General features: G+C 38.6%; 1 protein-coding gene across 1 annotated transcript; it reads right to left on the reverse strand.

Annotated features, from left to right (window-relative positions):
- Positions 1–281: 281 nt before the first annotated feature.
- LOC118829727 (olfactory receptor 11G2-like) lies at positions 282–8,911 on the reverse strand. Its single transcript, XM_036736629.1, has 2 exons — positions 8,902–8,911; positions 282–1,270 (listed from the first exon to the last, which is right to left on the reverse strand). The coding sequence occupies exons 1-2, from the start codon at positions 8,909–8,911 to the stop codon at positions 282–284; spliced, it is 999 nt and encodes a 332-aa protein (XP_036592524.1).
- Positions 8,912–21,031: the final 12,120 nt, after the last annotated feature.

The following is a 21,031-nucleotide window of genomic DNA, read 5'->3' on the forward strand; positions in this document are numbered from 1 at the left end:
GATAAAAAAAGGAGCTTTTCAAATTGTTGCTTTTCTTCTATTTATTAATGAACAGAACAGTTAGTAGTTTTTTTATTAAAGGAAATTTGTGGTTGGGAAATCTCTCCTTTATATGAATTTCAAAAAACTATTGATGAACAAGAGTTTTGAACTTGTAAGTATAAACAATTTGAGGAAAGCTAAGGAACCCCATAGATCAGTGACACTGAGTAATAGGATGACCAAATTTCTTACATATACTAATTATACTTGTGTCATCACCTTGGGAGAATGTTAAAAGTCTATCTGGAACGCAAAGGATATCTTTTACAAAGACTTTCATTCTCATGTCCTAGCACTTTCCTCAGGGCATCCTTCATCTCCTTATTCCTAAGACTATAGATGATAGGGTTCAAGAATGGGGTCATCATGGAATAAAACAAGGTTACAATCTTCTGAGTATCTGCTTCATTCTCAGATCTTGGCCTCATATAGATTACCATTGCAGATCCATAGAAGAGGGACACTACAACAATATGGGAACCACAGGTAGAGAAGGCCTTTCTTTTTCCTCTTCCTGAAGGTATTCTCAGCACAGCTTTCAGGACGAGAGTATAGGTCCCTATGATAAAGAAGAAGGGGACAACCAGAATCATAGAACTCAAGAGGGAACAAGTAAATTCTATCATAGGTGCTGGTGTACAGGTAAGTACTAAAATTGGGGATGGGTCACATAGAATGTGGTTAATGATCTTGGGACCACAAAAAGACAACTGAGAGATGATAATAGCAGGGACAGGGTACCAGAGGAAGCCAATTATCCAGCAATTGACAACCAGTCTGATTCGGAGATGTCTTGTCATGATGATGTGGTAGTGTAGAGGCCGGCAGATGGCAAGATACCGATCAAATGCCATGATGGCCAGAAAAAGACATTCTACTGCACCCAAAGAGGAAAAGAAATAAAACTGGACAAGGCATCCAGACAAGGAGATGACCTTGGTCTTTGAGAAGAAGTTGGCCAACATATTGGGGACGGTAGTAGTGACATAGCAGATCTCCAGGAAGGAGAAGTTGGCCAGTAGTATGTACATGGGGGTATGAATTCGCTCATCCCAGCACACAGCACAAATGATAGATCCATTCCCCAAGAGGGTGAGAATGTAAATTGTCAAGAGTAGCATGAAGAGAAGTTTCTTAGTCTCCCCAGTGTAGGTGAATCCTAGGAGGATGAAACCAGTAACACTATTGGAGCTGTTGTAGGTGTTGGAGAAAGTCACTTGCCTGTAAACTACACAAAGCAACAAAAGTTATTACTTGACAGTGGATTGTTATTGGGGAAGATTTTGAAAATTTGAACATATATAGAAATTCTTGATTCTTTGGCATATTACAACATGGGACTGCATGTCATTTTCTGCTTTTCTCAACCTATTATCCATTTCTTTTGAAATGCCTTATTTTTGTGAATTCTCTTTGGCACCCAATTATTTTTTTTCAAAGATGACTCTCATCACTTAGAAATAGTCTTCTCTTTGAAATGTAACTTATATTCAAACACCAAAGTTATTGTCTACAGATATTCATTTAATAGAAAAAATCTTATATCATGAAGCAATGAAGAAGATCTAGCCACCATTTTTTCTATTGATATTTTTTTGGTGTCTGCATAACTTACAAATAATTGGTTGACTTAGACAACGTAGTTAATTCTATGGACAAATCATTCCAATTGTCTATCTGATTGAATTGAAAGATCATTTCAGTTAAAATAATATGGTTAGAGGGGTGGAGCCAAGATGGCAGCTGAAAAGCAGGGACTAGCGTGAGCTCTCCGCCGAGTCCCTCCAAAAACCTATAAAAAGTGACTCTGAACCAATTCTAGAACTGCAGAACCCACAAAACAGCAGAGGGAAGCTGGGCTCCAGCCTGGGACAGCCTGGATGGTCTCTGGGTGAGGTCTATCCCGCACGGAGCTGGGAGCAGAGCAGAGTGGAGCAGTGTGGACCACCCAGACCAGGAGACGGGCGGAGTGTGCCCTAGTGCCCTGAATCAGTGAGCTGCAGCAGTTACCAGACTTTTCAACCCACAAACACCAAAGACAACAGAGAAGGTTAGTGGGAAAAGCTGCAGGAGTGGAAGGAGTTCCCCGTTCGGCTACCGCCCTGGGGGCAACGGAGGTGGGGCAGCTACAGCTGCAGTTGGTTCTGGCCCCAGGCCCACCTGGTGGGAGGAATTAGGTGGCGGATGAGAGCAGGAGTGCACAGCCTGCTGAAGATCTAAGCCCAGTCTGGGCTGGGGGTTCTTGGGGAAGGAGGAATGCTGGTGAGGCAGAACTGGCACATCCCCCCCAAACGTGGAACATAGAACTCGTTAGTCTACAAGCAGTCATACCCCGCTGAAAAACTCAAAGATCAAGTTAGTTGGTTGGGAATATGGCCAGGCAGCAAAAACGCACCCAGATTCAGTCTCAGACTCTGGAATCCTTCTTTGCTGACAAAGAAGACCAAAACATACAGCCAGAAGAAGTCAACAAAGTCATAGAGCCTACAACAAAAGCCTCCAAGAAAAACATGAACTGGTCCCAGGCCATGGAAGAGCTCAAAAAGGATTTGGAAAAGCAAGTTAGAGAAGTAGAGGAAAAATTGGGAAGAGAAATGAGAAGGATGCGAGAAAACCATGAAAAACAAGTCAATGACTTGCTAAAGGAGACCCAAAAAATGTGGAAAAATACACTGAAGAAAACAACACCTTAAAAAATAGACTAACTCAAATGGGAAAAGAGCTCCAAAAAGCAAATGAGGAGAAGAATGCCTTGAAAGGCAGAATTAACCAAATGGAAAAGGAGGTCCAAAAGACCACTGAAGAAAATACTACCTTCAAAATGAGATTGGAGCAAGTGGAAGCTAGTGACTTGATGAGAAATCAAGATATTATAAAACAGAACCAAAAGAATGAAAAAATGGAAGACAGTGTAAAATATCTCATTGCAAAAACCACTGACCTGGAAAATAGATCCAGGAGAGATAATTTAAAAATTATTGGACTCCCCTGAAAGCCATGATCAAAAAAAGAGCCTAGATATCATCTTTCAAGAAATTATCAAGGAGAACTGCCCTGATATTCTAGAGCCACAGGGCAAAATAGAAATTGAAAGAATCCATCGATCACCTCCTCAAATAGATCCCAAAAAGAAATCTCCTAGGAATACTGTCGCCAAATTCCAGAGCTCCCAGATCAAGGAGAAAATTCTGCAAGCAGCCAGAAAGAAACAATTTGGGTATTGTGGAAACACAATCAAAATAATCCAAGATCTAGCAGCTTCTACATTAAGAGATCGAAGCGCTTGGAATACAATATTCCGGAGGTCAATGGAGCTAGGATTAAAACCTAGAATCACCTACCCAGCAAAACTGAGTATCATGCTCCAAGGCAAAATATGGATTTTCAATAAAATAGAGGACTTTCAAGCTTTCTCAGTGAAAAGACCAGAGCTGAATAGAAAATTTGACTTTCAAACACAACAATCAAGAGAAGCATGAAAAGGTAATCAAGAAAAGGACATTGCAAGGGACTTACTAAAGTTGAACTGTTTTGTTTACATTCCTACATGGAAAGATGATGTGTATAATTCATGAGACCTCAGTATTAGGATAGCTGAAGGGAATATTCATATATATATATATGTTTATGTATGTATATGTGAGTGTGTATGTATGTACATATGTATGTGTATATATACATACATATATATATATATATATATATATACACACACAGAGAGAGAGAGAGAGAGAGAGAGAGAGAGAGAGAGAGAGAGAGAGAGAGTACAGGGTGAGTTGAAGATGAAGGGAAGATACCTAAAAGAAATAAAATAAAATTAAGGGATGAGAGAGGAATATATTGAGAGATGGAGATAGGGAAAGATAGAATGGGGTAAATTATCTCACACAAAAAATGGCAAGAAAATGCAGTTCTGTAGGAAGGGAAGAGAAGTCAGGTGAGGGGGAATGAGTGAATCTTGCTCTCATCAGATTTGACCTGAGGAGGGAATACCATACATACTCATTTGGGTAACTTACCCCACAAGAAAAAAAGGAGGAAGAAGATTAAAAAAAGGGGGGATGCTAGAATGGAGGGAAGATGGGGGTAGAGGTAATCAAAAACAAACACTTTGGAAAGGGGACAGGGTCAAGGGAGAAAATTCAATAAAGGGGGATAGGTTAGGAAGGAGCAAAATATAGTGAGTCTTTCACCACATGAATATTGTGGAAGGGTTTTACATAATGATACACATGTGGCCTATGTTGAATTGCTTGACTTCTGATGGAGGGTGGGTGGGAAGGGAAGAGGGGAGAGAATCTGGAACTCAAAGTTTTAGAAACAGATGTTCAAAAAAAATTTTTTTGCATGCAACTAGGAAATAAGATACACAGGAAATAGGGCATAGAAATTTATCTTGCCCTACAAGAAAGGAAGGGAAAAGGCAATGGGGGGGGGGGAGTGACAGAAGGGAGGGCTGACTGGGGAACAGGGCAAGCAGAGTATATGCCATCTTGGAGTGAGGGGGAGGGTAGAAATGGGGAGAAAATTTGTAATTCAAACTCTTGTGAAAATCAATGCTGAAAACTAAATTAAAAAAATAATATGTTGGGTAACAAATAAGTGTAAACCAGAGAACAGAGAAAGACTTACAGAGCAAAGACTCCCAAACTCAGATTCTAGATGAGACTACATGTAGTTTGAAGGGAGAAGTCTAAATTTATGGTTTCTCTTCTTAGTTTTCTCCATAACTATTTGATGGATAGACCATGGTAGATAAGCTATCTTTTCTTTACATACTTATACGTCATTCAATCCTTCCTCAGAAAGATTAAATTGAGTCACATCTACAGTGAATCTCTTTTTTTTATGTTGGCATGCTAAATTTTTACAGAAGGGAGGGCTGACTGGGGAACAGGGCAACCAGAATACATGCCATCTTGGAGTGGGGGGGTAGAAATGGGGAGAAAATTTGTAATTCAAACTCTTGTGAAAATCAATGCTGAAAACTAAATATATTAAATAAATAAATTAATTAAAAATAATATGATTAGCATGAGGTAAGTGGCAGTACACAGAAACAAAGAACCAGATTAAAACCAACTGATTAAATTGAAATACGAAGAGAGAGCTGAGGTGTTGGGTTCTGGTTCAGCAATTAAATAACTCTGCAGAGGCTCTTGTAATCTAATTATAGAGACTGAGTATATAGTTGTTTTCTAACAATAGAAATCTACATTTCCTGTCTTTATTTCCATTTTCTGCTTTTCTATGTCTCTGGGTTAGGTGGCAGCTGTTGTTCATGAGCTTCTCAGACAGAGGTCTTGTGCTTACTGCAGCATAGGTTAAATTAAAAGATATTAATAGAAATAAAAATAGTGTATAATGTGAGTGCAAATGAAAAAATGGGTTGGTCTTTGTTTGTGCCTGTGTATATGGGTTAGTTCACGCATATATGTATGTGGACACTATCTTAAATCAAGCCACAGAAGATACAGTGGTTCCTGGGAGGATGGAAATATTTCCAAGGTAGTGACAGAGAAATCCAGACTCTTCAGTGGCCAATTCAACTGGCTGGCTGAGATGTCTTTCTTCTGTACCTATGGTCTTTCTAAGAAGCAGGAATTGCTAGATGGAGCAACTCCAGATGCCTCAATAAAAATAATTTAAAATAATGGAGGCTTATTAAATTAGTAGAGCAGGAAGTATTCTGTAAGAAGGGTGTACTTTAGCAAAGCCTTTACTGCTCTAGTGGTAAATAGATGGGCTAGACACTATTACAATTGGATGGATTTGGAACGGGTTTACTGCCTAGATTCAAAGAGGAGCCCTTAGTGGTTCCATGTCAATTTGTAAGGAGGTCTACAATGAGTGTTCCAAGGATTTGTGCTCGACCCTATGCTGCACAACATCTTTATCAATGATTTTGGATAAAGGCACCGAAGGCAGCTGTATCAGATTTATAGATTAAGAAAAGTTGGAAGACATAGCAAATCACTGGATAATAAAGTCAGAATCCAAAAAGATCTTGACAGGCTAGATAATGTTCCTGAATCAAGATGAAATTGGATAGGAATAAATTGCATTCAGGTTCAGAAAGTTACCTTCACAGGTATAAAAGGGAGGTACTTCATTGTACCTGTAGTGAGGTGGCCGTTACTTCTATCACTATGGATCATATAAAACTGTCCATGAGCAATTTAATTTCTGCTTAATAATTTCCGCTTTCTCTGCTCAGAATTCTTTTAAACTAAGGCCTTAAATTCTGAATAATATTACCTTCTCACTTAACCTTTGATGGTGGCATGTGTAAGATTGAAAAGATTCCAAGTACTTAATGGCTGAATTTCTAATGAGAGAATTTCAGGTATCATGATAGGTGGTTGGGAACACATGGAGGGTTTTGCATGATCTTCTTTAAGGTTCACTTTCTAAGTAGCTAGCTAGTCTGACCAGTTGTAACTCTGGGCATAGATAAATTAACAAAATTTTGGCATTTTTACCGTGCCTATATTTTCCCTGATATTTTAGGGAAGATGTATTTTTGGAGAAATTTGTTCTTTACATACCAATATGTTCTTATATGTGAATGATGCTACACGTATTTTTAAGGGGATTTCTCTGTTTATGTTTCATTCGAATGGTCAAGAAATGAAGGAAGAAATATCCAAATACATCTTTATAAACCAGGTTCATTTGGGCAAAGGGAGAAAGCATATAGGCACAAGTATCTGTAATCCTGGTAAAAGATGATCCTGAATATGCTTGTTCATTAAGGCTGTGCCAGTCCATTTAGTAACTTTTTCACTAGTAAAGTTAAGCATAATCTCAGTCACATGTCTGTAACCGGATGTACTAACAGTGTTAAATTAATACTGTATTAAATGTCAGTAGACTTGAGCCCTAATCCTCTTTCTGACTATATAATAACAGAGAACAACAATAGCTAACATTCATAGAGCACCTATATAGTGTCGCAGATGTGCTAAACATTTCACTAATATCATCTCATTTGATCCTAACCACGACCCTCAGAAATAGATACTATTTTAATTTGTATTTTACAGATAAGGAAATTGAGGCAAACAGAGTTTAAGCAACTTGCCCAGAGTCATACAGCTAGAAAGTGTTTGAGACTGGATTTGGACTCAGGACTTCCTACTCTAGGTATAGCATTCTATTTTCTGAGCTACCTAACTGCCTATATATATAGAAATGCACACACACACACACACACACACACACACACACACACATATATATATACATACCTATACATATATACGTATACACATATACCTATGCACACATATTTACACACAGGGATAACAATATGCATGTATTTGTATATTTATCTGCTGTTGTGCAATCCCCGTGAAGCTTCCTGGGCTGTGATGAGCCTTTTCTTATAATAGTATGGTGGGGGTGACTATGGGGCATTTTGTTAAAAGCAGTTTTCATTTATGAAGTGCTTTAAGTAATACTTTCTCCACAGCAGTCCAATGAAGTATGTATGCAAATATTATTGCAGATTAGGAAACTCAGAAAAGTTAAGTGACTTTTCTCTGATTATATAACTAAGAAGTTTTGGAGCTTGGACCTGAGACCAAGTTTCTTTTAGTTTTGAGCCCAGTGCTTTTCTAAATGAAAAAATTAATGAACATCAGTACACAAAGATTTTAGTATAGTAAAAATGATCAAGATTGTATAAAAGACAAATGTGTGTATAGTTTTAAAAAGTGCATAAAATTTAACAAGATAGTAACAAAATTGTTTACTATGTGGGTCTCTATTTTCATTTTCTTCTGTATTTTCTAATGCTTTACTTATGCTCTTTTCCTTTGAACATTTCTGTCACTACCCATCAATTCTCCTTCCCTCTTGTGACAAAAATGCACAGTCCAGCAAAGCAGTGCTCTTTCCTGTATCTCCTATTGCCTTGGGGTAAATGATTGCTAAAGTTCTTTTAGCTCTGATTTTATGTGGAAAACTATTCCGTGTCCTTTGAATAGGGGAGAGAGGTGAATATTGCTACATAAGCCATTTAGGTTCTTTAAATCCAGTAAAGACATTCAACTCCTGATAGCGTGGTATTATTGCTGCTGTGGATTTTGTCACTGAGACATGAAGTTACAGAAATCAGGCTAGCTTTGTTTCTGGATAATTAATAACAATAATAATAATAATAAGTACAATTTATTAGAACTTCAGGGTTTTCAAAATACTTTAAGTCTACTCTCAAAGCCAGCTTCAAACACTATCTGTGTGACACTGGGCAAGTCACTTAGCCCCTGTTTGTCTCAGCTTCTTCATCTTTAAAATGGGGATAAAAACAGCATTACAGGGTTCTCGTGAGCATCAAATAAGATAATATTAGGAAAGAAATTAGCACAGTTCTTGACACATAGTACATAATGTATTGATGCTTCTTTTCTCCCATTCTATTCTCATTTGATCCTTACAAAAACCCTGTGAGGCAGGTGTTATCATTATCCTCATTTTATGGATAAGGAAATCAAGTCTGAGAAAGGTCAAATCATTAAACACACATTTATTAAATGCTTATGTGCCAAGCATTGTGCTAACTGTGGGACTTGTCCAGGGTCTCACAGCTAGTTAGTGTCTGAGGAAGGATTTGAGCACAGTTCTTGCTGATTCCAAGTCTAGCACTCTATTCATTATGCCACCTAAATCTCTAATAAGACATATTGCTTCAGAATGATACTCAGATGCTGCCCAAAAATATGAAAAAGTGGGTCATGTGCTTATCTTTATTGTACCAGTGCCAAATACCCTTCATTTGTGCAAAGCCATTCAATGAACTCCAAAGCATTTTGGACCAAGGCAAAAGTTTACTTCTGAGAATGCATTGTTACTCACCTGTGCTCATTTTGCTGCTGTTCCTCCTGTCTTTGCACACAGCTGCTGTCCAATTTGTTTTCTCCAAATGCAAACTACAGTGACCAGGGAGAACAGGCAGCTTCTTTTAGTTTCCAGTAGGTGTTGCAGCAGCCTGTGTGATGCAGGTTAAATGATCTTGAGGCTAAGTATACATAAACAAGCTGCTTTGAAAGTGCTTGTTTTATTTTATGAAAAAAATGAAAATTGGTTGAGTTTGGACCTGAAATCTATTTATTTGTTTCATACAACACTTTAATCTTCAATAACTTTGAAATTATCTAAGCCAGCAAGAGCCATGCCAGGGCTGAGAAGGATTTTGCCTGAGTTATTTTTTCTTCAAAATTAGTCCCCAAAACGATGACAAACTGCATGTTTGGATATTGGTCATTGAGGTGGAACTAAGAAGTGAATACAGATAATTAAGGGAAGACTTGAATTCTCAATTTATTTGGTCTCCTTAGTTGTTATAGAAAGAAAGCTTCAGCAAGATGACAATTGCATCATTAGCACATGTCAAATACTTTGTATCCGAAGCTCACAAATGTGAGGACAGTGTTCTCTGCTGTGACAAATGCCAATCATCCCTGAGACAGACAAATTTTATATCTATGTATCTGTCTGGCTATTTATCTGTCCATCTGCTATCTCTCTATCTGCTATCTATCTATCTATCTATCTATCTATCTATCTATCTATCTATCTATCTATCTATCTACCTATCTATCCATGTATCTATCACTATCCATCCAGTTACTGCATGGAAACAAGCAAGGCTTAGCCCAGGCATTTGTTCATATGTTATAATTTTTGTTATAAGCATTACATTGCTTATTTTCTTGGGGCAGGGCAGGAAATCCCAGAGTCATGTTTGTTCAAATTCTTTTCTTCTTCCTCCTTAATTTTTACTAAAGAGAATACCTAGTGTCTTATTTGGTACCTGAGACAAACTAGTATCCTATCTGATATCTCTCCTAGAGAAAGGGTGGAGAGATGGAATTGGTGTTAATAACTCCAAGTTTGTTATAAGAGGAAGGAATGGTTCATAAGTACAGCCTGGTAGAGTCCAGAAACACAGCTCTTTGAGGGTTCAATTTGTTGTCAAAAATGGAGAATAGTGCCAGGGGAAAACTCAGTGCCAGGTATTTCCCTCCCCTCAAGAGCTTGTCTTCTCTGGGGACCTACCCTCTGAATGTTATTTTAGAAAGATCTACATAGGCTGCCCAATGCTTAATATTGTGATTCCTCTGCTTTGCTTTTCAGAAGTCTTGGGAGACAGAAAAGAGACTGATTGTATTGGTATACTGTGTATCTCTATGGACTTTGAGTTTTTTTTTTCAAGCATAGATTCAAGTGACCTCTAGGGTGAAAAAATTAGCTTTGCTTTAAGCATTGTGTCCTTATGGATAATGGCATGGACTAGAAATCAAAAGACTTGAGTGCTTTGTTTCTTGTTTTCTATCTGAGAAAATATTCCTTTATGCTTTAAACTGGGACTGTAAGAAAGGCTTGCTTTTAAATCAGCTTCCCAATCAGTAAAATAGAAAAAATATTTGCAAACCCTGCCTACCAATCTCTCAGACACAGCATAATAATAAATTGACTATAGTTTCTTTTATGTACAGTATAGATTTATGTCCCTTAGAACAAAAATTAAGTTCAGTGCTTTATCTTAACTGGGCTAGAAGCAGCTGGGTGGCATACTATATAGAGTGGTTGACTTGGATTTACAAAGACCTAAGTTCAAATTCTGCCTTAAACAAAAGCTGTGTGATCCTGGGCAATTTACTTCAGTTTGGGCCTCAGTTTCCTCATCTGTAAAATGAGGAGATTAGACTTGATGGTTACTTGCTGCTGCTGCTTTTTGTCCTTCATCCTTGAAGAGGACCATGACATCAAGGAGGTGATGCTGTGACAAGCAAGTGAATTGGATTTAAGTGAGAGAGGACTGTGTAAAATCACAAGCCTCACTTTCTCCTCCCCGATGGTTTCTAAGGTCTCTTTTAGCGCTAAATCCCTGATGAGAAATATATTCTTTTAAGTACTTATCTCTACATCCTGGGAGTGGTTTATCCTATTGTCCCACTGTGTTGAAGGTATGAATTGAGCTTGGTGTCAGAGACTTTTATCCAGTGTTACTAGTATCTCTTTGAATTGTATTGCATGGCACCTTCCTAGGCCTTTACATTTTCTTTGTTGGGCTTTGATGCTAAAGTAGCTTCCAGTGCACAAATACAACAGAGAAAACCATTGAAGGGTCATTCTTAGCTGAGCAAGAAGCATGTAGGACTATCCTGGAGCTGTTTCTTCAGCATCTACAATCTATATCACTGTTGTTTCTCTTCTTTGTTGGAGAATGCAATAACCTTTCTTGAGGCCCATTTTCATAGGCCTTTAAATTGTTTTTTCCCTAGGATTTTAGGCCATTGGCCTCAAAGATTGCTTGATGAGCCAATGCTAATGAGAAATCTAACTGAGATGGGCTTTAAGCTGAATTTTAAAGGATGCTAGGGAAGTAGAGATGAAGAAGTAAGGTGTGAATATGGCATGGAAAACAGGCAAGGTAGAGACATAGTTGGGAGTTGAAGTGTCCTGTGCAAAGAATTGTAAGTATCTAAATATAAACTAGATTTTAAAATGCATGGAGATGAATAAGATTCCTAGCCTTCCAGGGCCTCACACCCTTTTTCCCAGAAGCCTGTATGTTTGACTCACTTGGAATTTTCCCTACAATGCATGAAAACCTCTTCATATTGGGAACTTTCTTCACCACTGAACTTTTCACATTATAAGTGCTTTCTCTCTCTGATTGGTTCCTTCTGGATCTTTCATTCTTTACATAATGCCTATGCTAACCATGTGTTCATTTCTCTACAGGTTGTACTCTTGATTGCATGTTCTCTACAATGCTCCCCTCTTCTGGGTAATTTAATTCCTTTTTCCACCTGTTTAGCTTTACTTTATGTGTTTCCTTCCCCCATCAGAATTTAAGTTCCTTGAAGGTGTTATCTGTCTTTCTCCTTGTATTTGTATTCCCACCACTTTACATAGTAGCAAGCACAGAGTAAACCCAGCATAGAGTAAATGCTCAATAAATATTTTTTGATTTTATTTGCCTTGATAAGGACACCACACCCAAAGTGAAAGCTTGTTCCTGGGTGCGCGAGGTTAGTACAGAGTCTTTCTGTAGCTTCTCCTTGAGCAGCTAGTTCTGCATTCGATCCCCTCTTCCCAATTCATTGATAACCTATAGAAGGGAAGTTTTAAAATATATAGGCTTCAAATGAAGTAGCCACACTAAGGAAATTTCTGAATATCATCTCAGAAACAGGCAAAGACAAGGCTAAAAGAAAACCTCTCTGTCAATTTGGACAGATGATTGGCAATCTAGAGTGTGTATTTCAAAATAAAATAATGATCATGCTTGGAAGTCTGGCCATCATTTCACTGTCGACACTTCCTCTAGTAGAGTCAGCAAGGCTACCACTGCCATTGCTGCTGAGTGTTGTCCCATTCCCATCTCTCTTTGTATAATAAATCTTAGTCAGAATGGTTTCAACAATCACAGGCAAAGGCAAGGCTAAAAGGAAACTTCTCTATCAATTTGGACAGGTGATTAGCAATCTGTAGTGGGTTTTTCAAGGCTAAAATGATGACCATGCTGGGAGGTCTGGCCATCATTGCACTGTTGACACCTCCTCTAGTAGAGTCAGTAAGGTTACCACCACCATTGCTGGTGAGTGTTGTCCAGTTCCCATCTCTCTTTGTATAACAAATTTTAGTTAGAATGGGTTCAGCAATCATAGTCTTCCTCCTGTGTCATCACCTCTCCATTTTCCACAGCTTTGCTGCCTCTTTTCCTGGTTCTCAAACAGATCACTCAAATTGTCACCTAAATGTGCTTCTACAGTCTCAAGATCTCTATTTTGATCTGGACTGAATTAGAAAATCCTTTCCCTCCTTAAGTCACGCAAGGCAAGGTGGTTTTTGACAGGAATTTTTCTAACAATGAATTTAATATCTGCTTACCTCAGTCCAGAAGAGGGCAATTTGTACCCTTCAGCCAGTGTTAGATGCCGTTGACCAGATATGTCTAGAAGACTTGGTGCCTTAATGAGTCACACTATGAGAGTCTGACAGACATCAAGAAAGCAGAGATGGTTTTTAAGCATGATGAGTCCCTGGTGAAGATCTGAGGATGCTTCTATTATATCCTAAATTCAACTAAGGGCAACCATTCTTCTATAGTCACATCATTAAAGACTCTCATTATGTAGATCTTATATTTGTCCTCCTTTGAAAGCCTAAAAGAAGCCATTCCATGGGTTCTACGCTTCAGGAATTAGCTAATGGTCCCTCAGATCAAGGGGGAAAAACCTTTTGATTGCATGTCATGACAGCAGCCTTTGTGGCGTTGTCAGACATCTTTAGGGTTTGTCACAAGAAGACCTCATGGAGCTGAATCTGTCCACTCACATTCCTATTATGTACAAGTTGGAAAATAATCTGAAACAAATCAAACTTGTGGAGAGACTATGTACAAAGTCATGGAAGCTGTGGAAGCCCAAGACAAGGTCAAGAAGCAAAATCAGACTACCCCATTGGTTATTAAAAATAATTGCAATCTCTGGGAGAGATGCCCTACTGGCAAGACTGGCTCATAGGAATAACTAGAAAAATTTCTTCTTTTGACTCATGACATTAGCATGTGGGCAGTATGACAAGTCTTACCATGTCCTCATCCCCACTCCACTCCTTTCAACCAGGCCCTTATTGGGTCAAAACAAACAGGAGGCATTTTGGCTAATGTGGCTGAGGGGAAAGGTCACAAGAGAGATATGTTGTGATCCCTAAGGAGATGCTCAATGTGTGGAACAGGTAAACTATGAGATGTAGTAGGGGGCAAAAAAGGGGAAGAAGGTGCTTACTTCTTGGTTTTTGGGGTAGTCTGATTTTGCCTCTCCATGGCCTGAGAACAATTATATTTTTCTTCAAGGCTTTAGATGCCAGAGTTTTGACTTAGTTTTCTTCTTAGCGTGTGCTTTGACATTCCTTGTCAGTATAGTGTCTTTCTATAGTTAGATTTTTTTTCTATTTTTTGCTCATTTCCACTCTATTTCTTGAATTTTAACTCTGTTTAAAGGGGTTCTGCTTTTCAAGTGAAAGGGACACTGTCCCAAGCTTCAGGATTTTTGTGCAGCTGTTTTCAGAGGTATTTCTGGGGACCTGCTAGTTTTTGGCTTTTCCAAGGTGGTATGATCTAGGGATAGTTGTGTTTATTTCTCTCCTGTACTGTGTACTGGTTTGTGAGTGATCACACTTTCCTTCTTCACATAAGCACTGTGACCAGGGTCTCTGTTCCCCTATGGCCACAAGCTATGTTGTACCAGTGTTTCTCCTCCAACTGGGACTAAGATACAGGACTGCTACTCAGATACAAATATAGGCAATGCAAAAGAGTCTTGCCCCTGGTGCCATCATGACCCCTGTAAATCTCCTTCTGATCTGCTGTCTAATTTTCTTACCATCTGTGGGCCCAGAGCTCTGGAAGCTCTCATTGACACTGCTGGTTCAGTGGTTCACAAGACCTGCTCCTGTTTGCTGGGGCCTGTTCTGTTCTGGTATAACCTGTACTAGACTGTCTTCCTCTCTCACTCTTGTGCAACAGACTTTTCCTGCTGACCTTCTAAGTTATCTTGGCCTGGAAAATTGTTTACTTTGTCTTTTTGTGGGTTGTGCTTCTCCAGAATTTGTTTAGAGTCATTATTTAAAGGTATTTAGAGGGGTTTGGGGGAAAGTTCAGGTGAGTCCCTGCCTTTACTCCTCCATCTTGGCCTTGCCTCTAAGTCCCTTGATGTCTAAGAGCGTGAGGAGTACATCTTAATGTGTGTTTTAGAGCCCCTGATCTGTTGTGTCTAAATGAAATAATTCCAGATCATGCCTAAATTAGTTTCACTGTGTCCCATTTCCTTTCTAAATCATATCCTAGCTACCTGGAGAAGTATCTGGTAGCCACCAGGGCCCACCATCTGGGTCTTGTTATCAACTTTAGCATGACTTGATTTTTTCACTATAATAAATGAGTAATGTGAAAGAAAAAGGAAAATGGCAATAATAGGACAATCTGCTAGAGAATATGGAGTGGGATCAATGATAGGAGTAGAGAGTTTGCCTTGGAATGAGAAGGACTGTACCTTCATACAAAATAGAGATTAAAAAGGAGATAGTGGGAAGAGATGTTTGGGTGATATGAGATGAGGAGAAGAGTAGAAGGGAAAGCCCTTGTCTATTTTTTGTTGAAGTGTGAAATGAGGTTCTCACCTGAGGGGGTGGTCTAGAATAGCTGCTGTAGTGAATGGAAGAATGACTTGATTAAGGGAGTATAAAAGGATTGCCTTGCTGCAGTGACAGCACAGTAGTGATTATGTAACATGATTTTGTGATTTCCTCCATTTTCATTCACCCACATGTGAACAGATGAAAGATGGAAGATGGTAGGCATGATAAGAAGTTGAGGTTTGATGAAGCATAATCAGCAACAGGATGAAGAGGTAAAAATTCGAATGTAGAAGATAGTGTAAAGTTAAACTGACTCACCAGAGTGTTAAGATAGGGGAGGGAAGGGAGTGAAGTCAGTGCAGTGATGATGTCTTGAGAAAGAACTGAAGGGTGGAGAGATTGGAGGTCATGGTGAGGATGAAAAGTAGAGATAGGGATCTTAAGTCAAAGCAAAAGATAGAATGATAAAAAAGTTATAAAGAAAAAGTGAATTTTAGAGTTAGTGAATATTATTAACTCTAAGTACTTGGGGAGCACTCATGGGTAATGGCAAAGTCAAGGGTATGACCATTCCTGTGTATAGCTGAGGCAATGGTGAGGGGGAATAACTCATTGGAGTTGAGTAGGTTGAAGAACTGTGAAATTAGGCATATCCTGAATCCAAAGTGTATTGGTATGGGATGCTCTTCTTATTGCTGGAAGAGATCAATGCCTCAAAATTGCTGTCGAGTTGAGGTTAGTTAGCATGAGACTGAGAGATGAGAACTTTGGTGTCTTAAAACTATTGAGTCTCCTCATGTTCTCAAGTCTCTTTGGGCTCTGTAATCACTTTGGGTACTTCTGGCTTTGAGAGAGAAGATGGATGATGCCAACCCTACTTCAGAGTGCTAAAAGGAGAATAAGACTCTGGGAAGAAGGTGAAATGAGAGGATCTAGCAGTCTCCATCATGTCTCTGTTCCCAGCTTGGTATATTAGAGACTTTAGGGAATTTTTCCTTGAGTGAGAGTTGGGAATCCATCTTGGTAGAGCAGTTATCCTGCTACCAATGGGAGAGCTCTTTCATTATGTATTGTCTGATATGCATTCTCCTATGTATATTTTCCTCTGATTTCTGTTTTGCTATTGACTTGGATGAATAAACTTCATTGCTATATGCTATATGTGTGTTCATTGAGGAACCAGTATTTGGCAGGAAAAGAATCAAGCCTTGGACATAACACTTGGGATCCTTTAATGATTATTGATGAGAAGATTAGCTTGAACCTGCAAACTACATCCCTTGGGCTAAAAATATTTAATGGAGCAGATAGAGATCACTCTAGCTTGGTGCTCCTCTCTGAGGAGAGTAGAATGGCTAAGCTTCTGGCCCCACCCTCTTGTTTCCCCTCCTGGCAGGAATTAAAAGGCTCCCTTGGAGAACATAGATGAAAGAGAAGTTAGATGTGTCTATTTTGCCTCTATCTGAGTCACACAATGCTCATAATACATATGAGGAATTAGCTTATTGTAGTCAGCTGCAGCTGATCAGACAAGAAACTACTCTCAAAATAATAGATGAGTCATGGTGGTGTTGGTATAGAGATTTTGACCAAAGGGAAGATAATTCCCTTTGATGGCCCAGTGAGAGGAGAATTGTGTGGTCTGGTAGGAATGAGCTCCACATCTTTTTCCTTTTGGGACTGGGAGTTAAAGAGGGAGTGCATTGCAAATTTCCACTACTGAGATACACATGGCCACAGCAAGGTGGATTAAACTCAGTTCTTCCAGGAAACGAATTCTTTCAGTCTTTTGCCTTCTCATAGTTTTCTTTCAGCTACCACAGATAACAGTCTTGCCAGAATGACAATTATACTCAATCTTCTCACACACTACACAGAGTGATAGTGAAAACAAAACCCAAAGGTTCCATTGTCTTTTAAAGATATTAATGAATATATATTCAATATCTATATCTATCTATTTATGCATCTAAATATTTAAATATCTATGTATCTATTCATCTATACGGTGTCCATGATTTGATCCCTAGTCAATATTTTGCTGTACTGGTACAGCTTAGAAGAGATCAGAGATTCCATGTTCAGTCTCCTTCTCAGACATTCAAGTCACTCCAACAAGAATTTACTAGGGATCTACTTGGTGCAAATTACTGTTTTAGCTCAATCTGTAGTTCAATCTTTCTTTTGAACTACCCAATTTCTAATTACAATCTTAGACATAGTTTACCTTTGCTCATATGAAAATTAAACAGTCTGTCCTTATTGGGTCCCTTGTAGTTAGTCTTTGATGTTTACCTTACATTTCTCTTGTATCTTGTATGTTACATTTTCTATAAAGTTCAGATATTTTTGCAATAAAATCTTGAAAGTCTGTCAATTCATTGAATGCCCATTTTTTCCATTCAAGTTTATACTTAACTTTGCTTGGTATATTTTTGGATGGACCCTGATTTCTTTTGCTCTTTGATATATAACATTCTAGGACCTGTGGTCTTTTAGTGTAGCCACTGCTAGGTACTTTGTGATTCTAACTGTAGCTCTATGATATTTGAATTTTTTTTCTCATTTCTCATATTTTTCTCCTTGAGCTGGGGTTTTTGGAATTTATCTATGATATTCCTTTAGGTTTTCCTTATAGGATATCTTTCCAGTGATGATTGGTGGATTAATTTTATTTCTACATTCTTTTCTTGTTTTTACACTTCAGAACAATTTTCTTTAATTATTTCTTGTATTATTGTAGGAAGATTCATTTTTTTTTGATCATAGCTTTTAGGTGGTCTGATTATTCTTATGTTATCTCTTCTTGATCTTTTCTCCAGATCAGTTGTTTTTCTGATGAAATGTTTCACTTTCTCTCTTATTTTTTCATTCTTTATATTTTATTTTATTATTTTTTGGTCACTTATAATTTCACTGGGTTTTCTAGCCCAATTCTAATTTTCAGGTAGTCATTTTCTTTCTTAAGATTTTGGATCTCCTTTTCCAGGTGGCTGCCTTTAGTTTCATAATCTTCTTGGGTTTTTTTTTTTTGGATTCTTCTTCTGTTTTTAAAATTTTTTCCTCAGTCATTGTCATTTGACTTTTAAAGTCTTTTAAAGCTCTGTGAAGTCTTTTTGGGCAGGAATCTTGGCAAAGATATTGGAGTGATTCATCATTTCCTTCTCCAGATCACTTTGTAGATGAGGAAACTGAGGCAAATAAGGTTAAGTGATTTGACTAGGGTCACATAGCTATTAAGTGTCTGAGGCTGGATTAGAATTCAGGAAGATGAGTCTTCTTCACTCCAGTATGGTACTCTATCTACTGTGCCACCTAGCTGCCAGAATGGGGTATTCAAGGAAGACTACCACCCCTGGTATGAGGCCTTATGCCAAGCACTTTTCAGGGCTGCTCATCCACCTTTGGAGTCCACCTATTACCCAACCCTCACCTGTGGCTCCAAGAAATGGTAGCATTCATAGTGGCTACCTCCCAGTAAAAGCATCTTGGCAGATGGAATAAATCAGGTTGAAGGTAGCTGACGGGCCTCAAACCTGTTGGTGAATTGAGGGTGTCTACTCCAAACATGTGAAGACTTTCTCCAATGAAATGAATGGATGAGAGCCAATTGTGCCAGAGATGATGAAGGTGGCTGAAGCAGGCTCTGTGGAGCATGTAGAGCCTGGTTATGCATTGAAGGTGCCAAGATCATCCACTGCAGCTCGGGTCATCACCAGTTGTCTTAATTTTGTCCTGCCACTGGCCTTTGATGACTCTTGAATAAAGAATGAAGTTGATAACTTTATGCGACTCTGTCTCAGTTAAATCCAATCTGTGTGCGATATGTGGATTCCGTGAGGACCAACCCTGACATACTGCGCTTCTCTCAGCAACCTAAAGGGGCAAGGACAACTCCAGGGGACTCACGATGGAGAATGCTATCTTCATTCAGAGAAAGAACTGCGAAGTTTGAATACAGACTGAGGCACACTACATGCTCACCTTTTCTGCTTCTCTTTTGTTTTTGTTTTTGGGGTTTTTTTGTTTTTTGTTTTTTTTTTTTTTTGGTTCTGTTTCTTCTTTCTCATGATTCATTCCATTGGTCAAAATTCTTCTCCACGACTTGACTAGAGCATAAATTAATTCAATGCGAAGTTATACATGACAGCTATATGAGACTTCATGCCGTCTTGGGGAGGGAGGGGGGAGGGAGGGGAGAAAAACTGGAACTCAAAACTATGTAGAACCGTGTGTGGTAAACTAAAAATAAATAAAGAAAAAAAAATCCAATCTGTGTGCAATTCAGGACATCACCCTCATGATGTCGTTAGTCCTCTTCAAAAAAAAGGATAAGCAGCAACAAGATGGTATGCTTATTAAATTTGTAGTTGACACAAAGCTGGGATGAATACACTGGATAAAACACCTAGGAATCCAAAATGATGACCGGTTAGAGCATTGGGATGAATTTAATAAAATAAAATTTATTAGGGATAACTTCGAATTCTTGCACTGAGCTAAAAAAAAATTCCTCTCCTCATGCATACTTTTTGGTTTTGAAAACAAGATCATAGAGCCATTATGGTGGAACAAAGACAGCGATTCAACTGATCTCTCTCAAATGCCCTTCCAAATAACTTTAAATAACACCCCAAAATGAATTATGGAGTGGCAAAGTCACCAAAAGGATGAGGTGAAACAATGTCTTAACCCAAGCCTACTTAGGTTGTCAGGAAAGGTATATCTCATTCAAGTAAGAGGGGAGTGCAGTCCACCACATGTCTGGCCCATCAAATACAGCAATGAAGCTCTGAGCTCTGGCACAAGCCAGCAGCTAGGCTCTAGTGTTCGAGTCAGCCAAGGACTTGGGTGGCAACTTAATATGTGGTAGATTCTTCTGGAGTCCACAGATGGCAAGGGGATCAGACAACTCATCAGAAGGAAATTATAGGGGACTCTTCATTGGCACTGCGTGTAGGAAACTGTTGCATTGGTCATGTGGGGATCTGGCTTGCAATTATAGGGTAAGGAAGAGCACTAGTACACTAGAAGTCCTGGTTTCAGGGGGAGCAGTGATGCTGGTCACAGTTCCAAGGCAGGAAACAGTCCTTGTGGTTGTTCACAGGCCAAAGTACTGGCCAGGAGAACAGTGACTATACTTCTTAGATTCTACCACCTCTGAAGTGTCAAAAACTTACAGACCCCCAGAAATAGCTCTGAAAAGAAAAAAAAAAACAAGAATGCTGAAGCTTTGTATAGTGCCTTATTCACCCGAGGAGCAGGGGTTAACTTGAATATAAAGTCAAAAGTCAAGAAATAGAGAGGGAAATTGATCAAAAAAACAACAAAAAAGGAAATTGACTATAGAAAGTTACCATGGTGACAGGGAAGATCGAAACAAACTCCAAGAGGACATCCTTTTCAAAACAGCTACATACAAAGCATCAAAGCAAATGTAAATTGGTCTCAGGCCCCTAAAGAACTCATGAAAGAGTTCAAAAAAGATTTAAAAAATCAAATAAAGTGGTAGAGGAAAAATTGGGAAAAGAAATGAGAGTGATGATAAAAAACAAGGAAAAAGAGTCAATAGTTTGGTAAAGGAAGCACAGAAAATACTGAAGCAGATAACACCTTCAAAAACAGAATAGGCTAAATGGTAAAGGAGACACAGAAATCCACTAAAGAAATCTTTAAAAATACGAGGTAGCCAAATGGAGAAAAGATAGCCAGCAATTCCAAAATTCTAGTGAAGAATTTAAAAAGTAGAGATGGTCAAATGGAAAAGGAGGTACAAAAGCTTAATGGAGAAAAAAATCTCCTTAAAAATTAAATTTGGTCAAGTGGAAGCAAT

This window comes from Trichosurus vulpecula, chromosome 8 (genome assembly GCF_011100635.1).
Source record: "Trichosurus vulpecula isolate mTriVul1 chromosome 8, mTriVul1.pri, whole genome shotgun sequence".
Taxonomy (NCBI): domain Eukaryota; kingdom Metazoa; phylum Chordata; class Mammalia; order Diprotodontia; family Phalangeridae; genus Trichosurus; species Trichosurus vulpecula.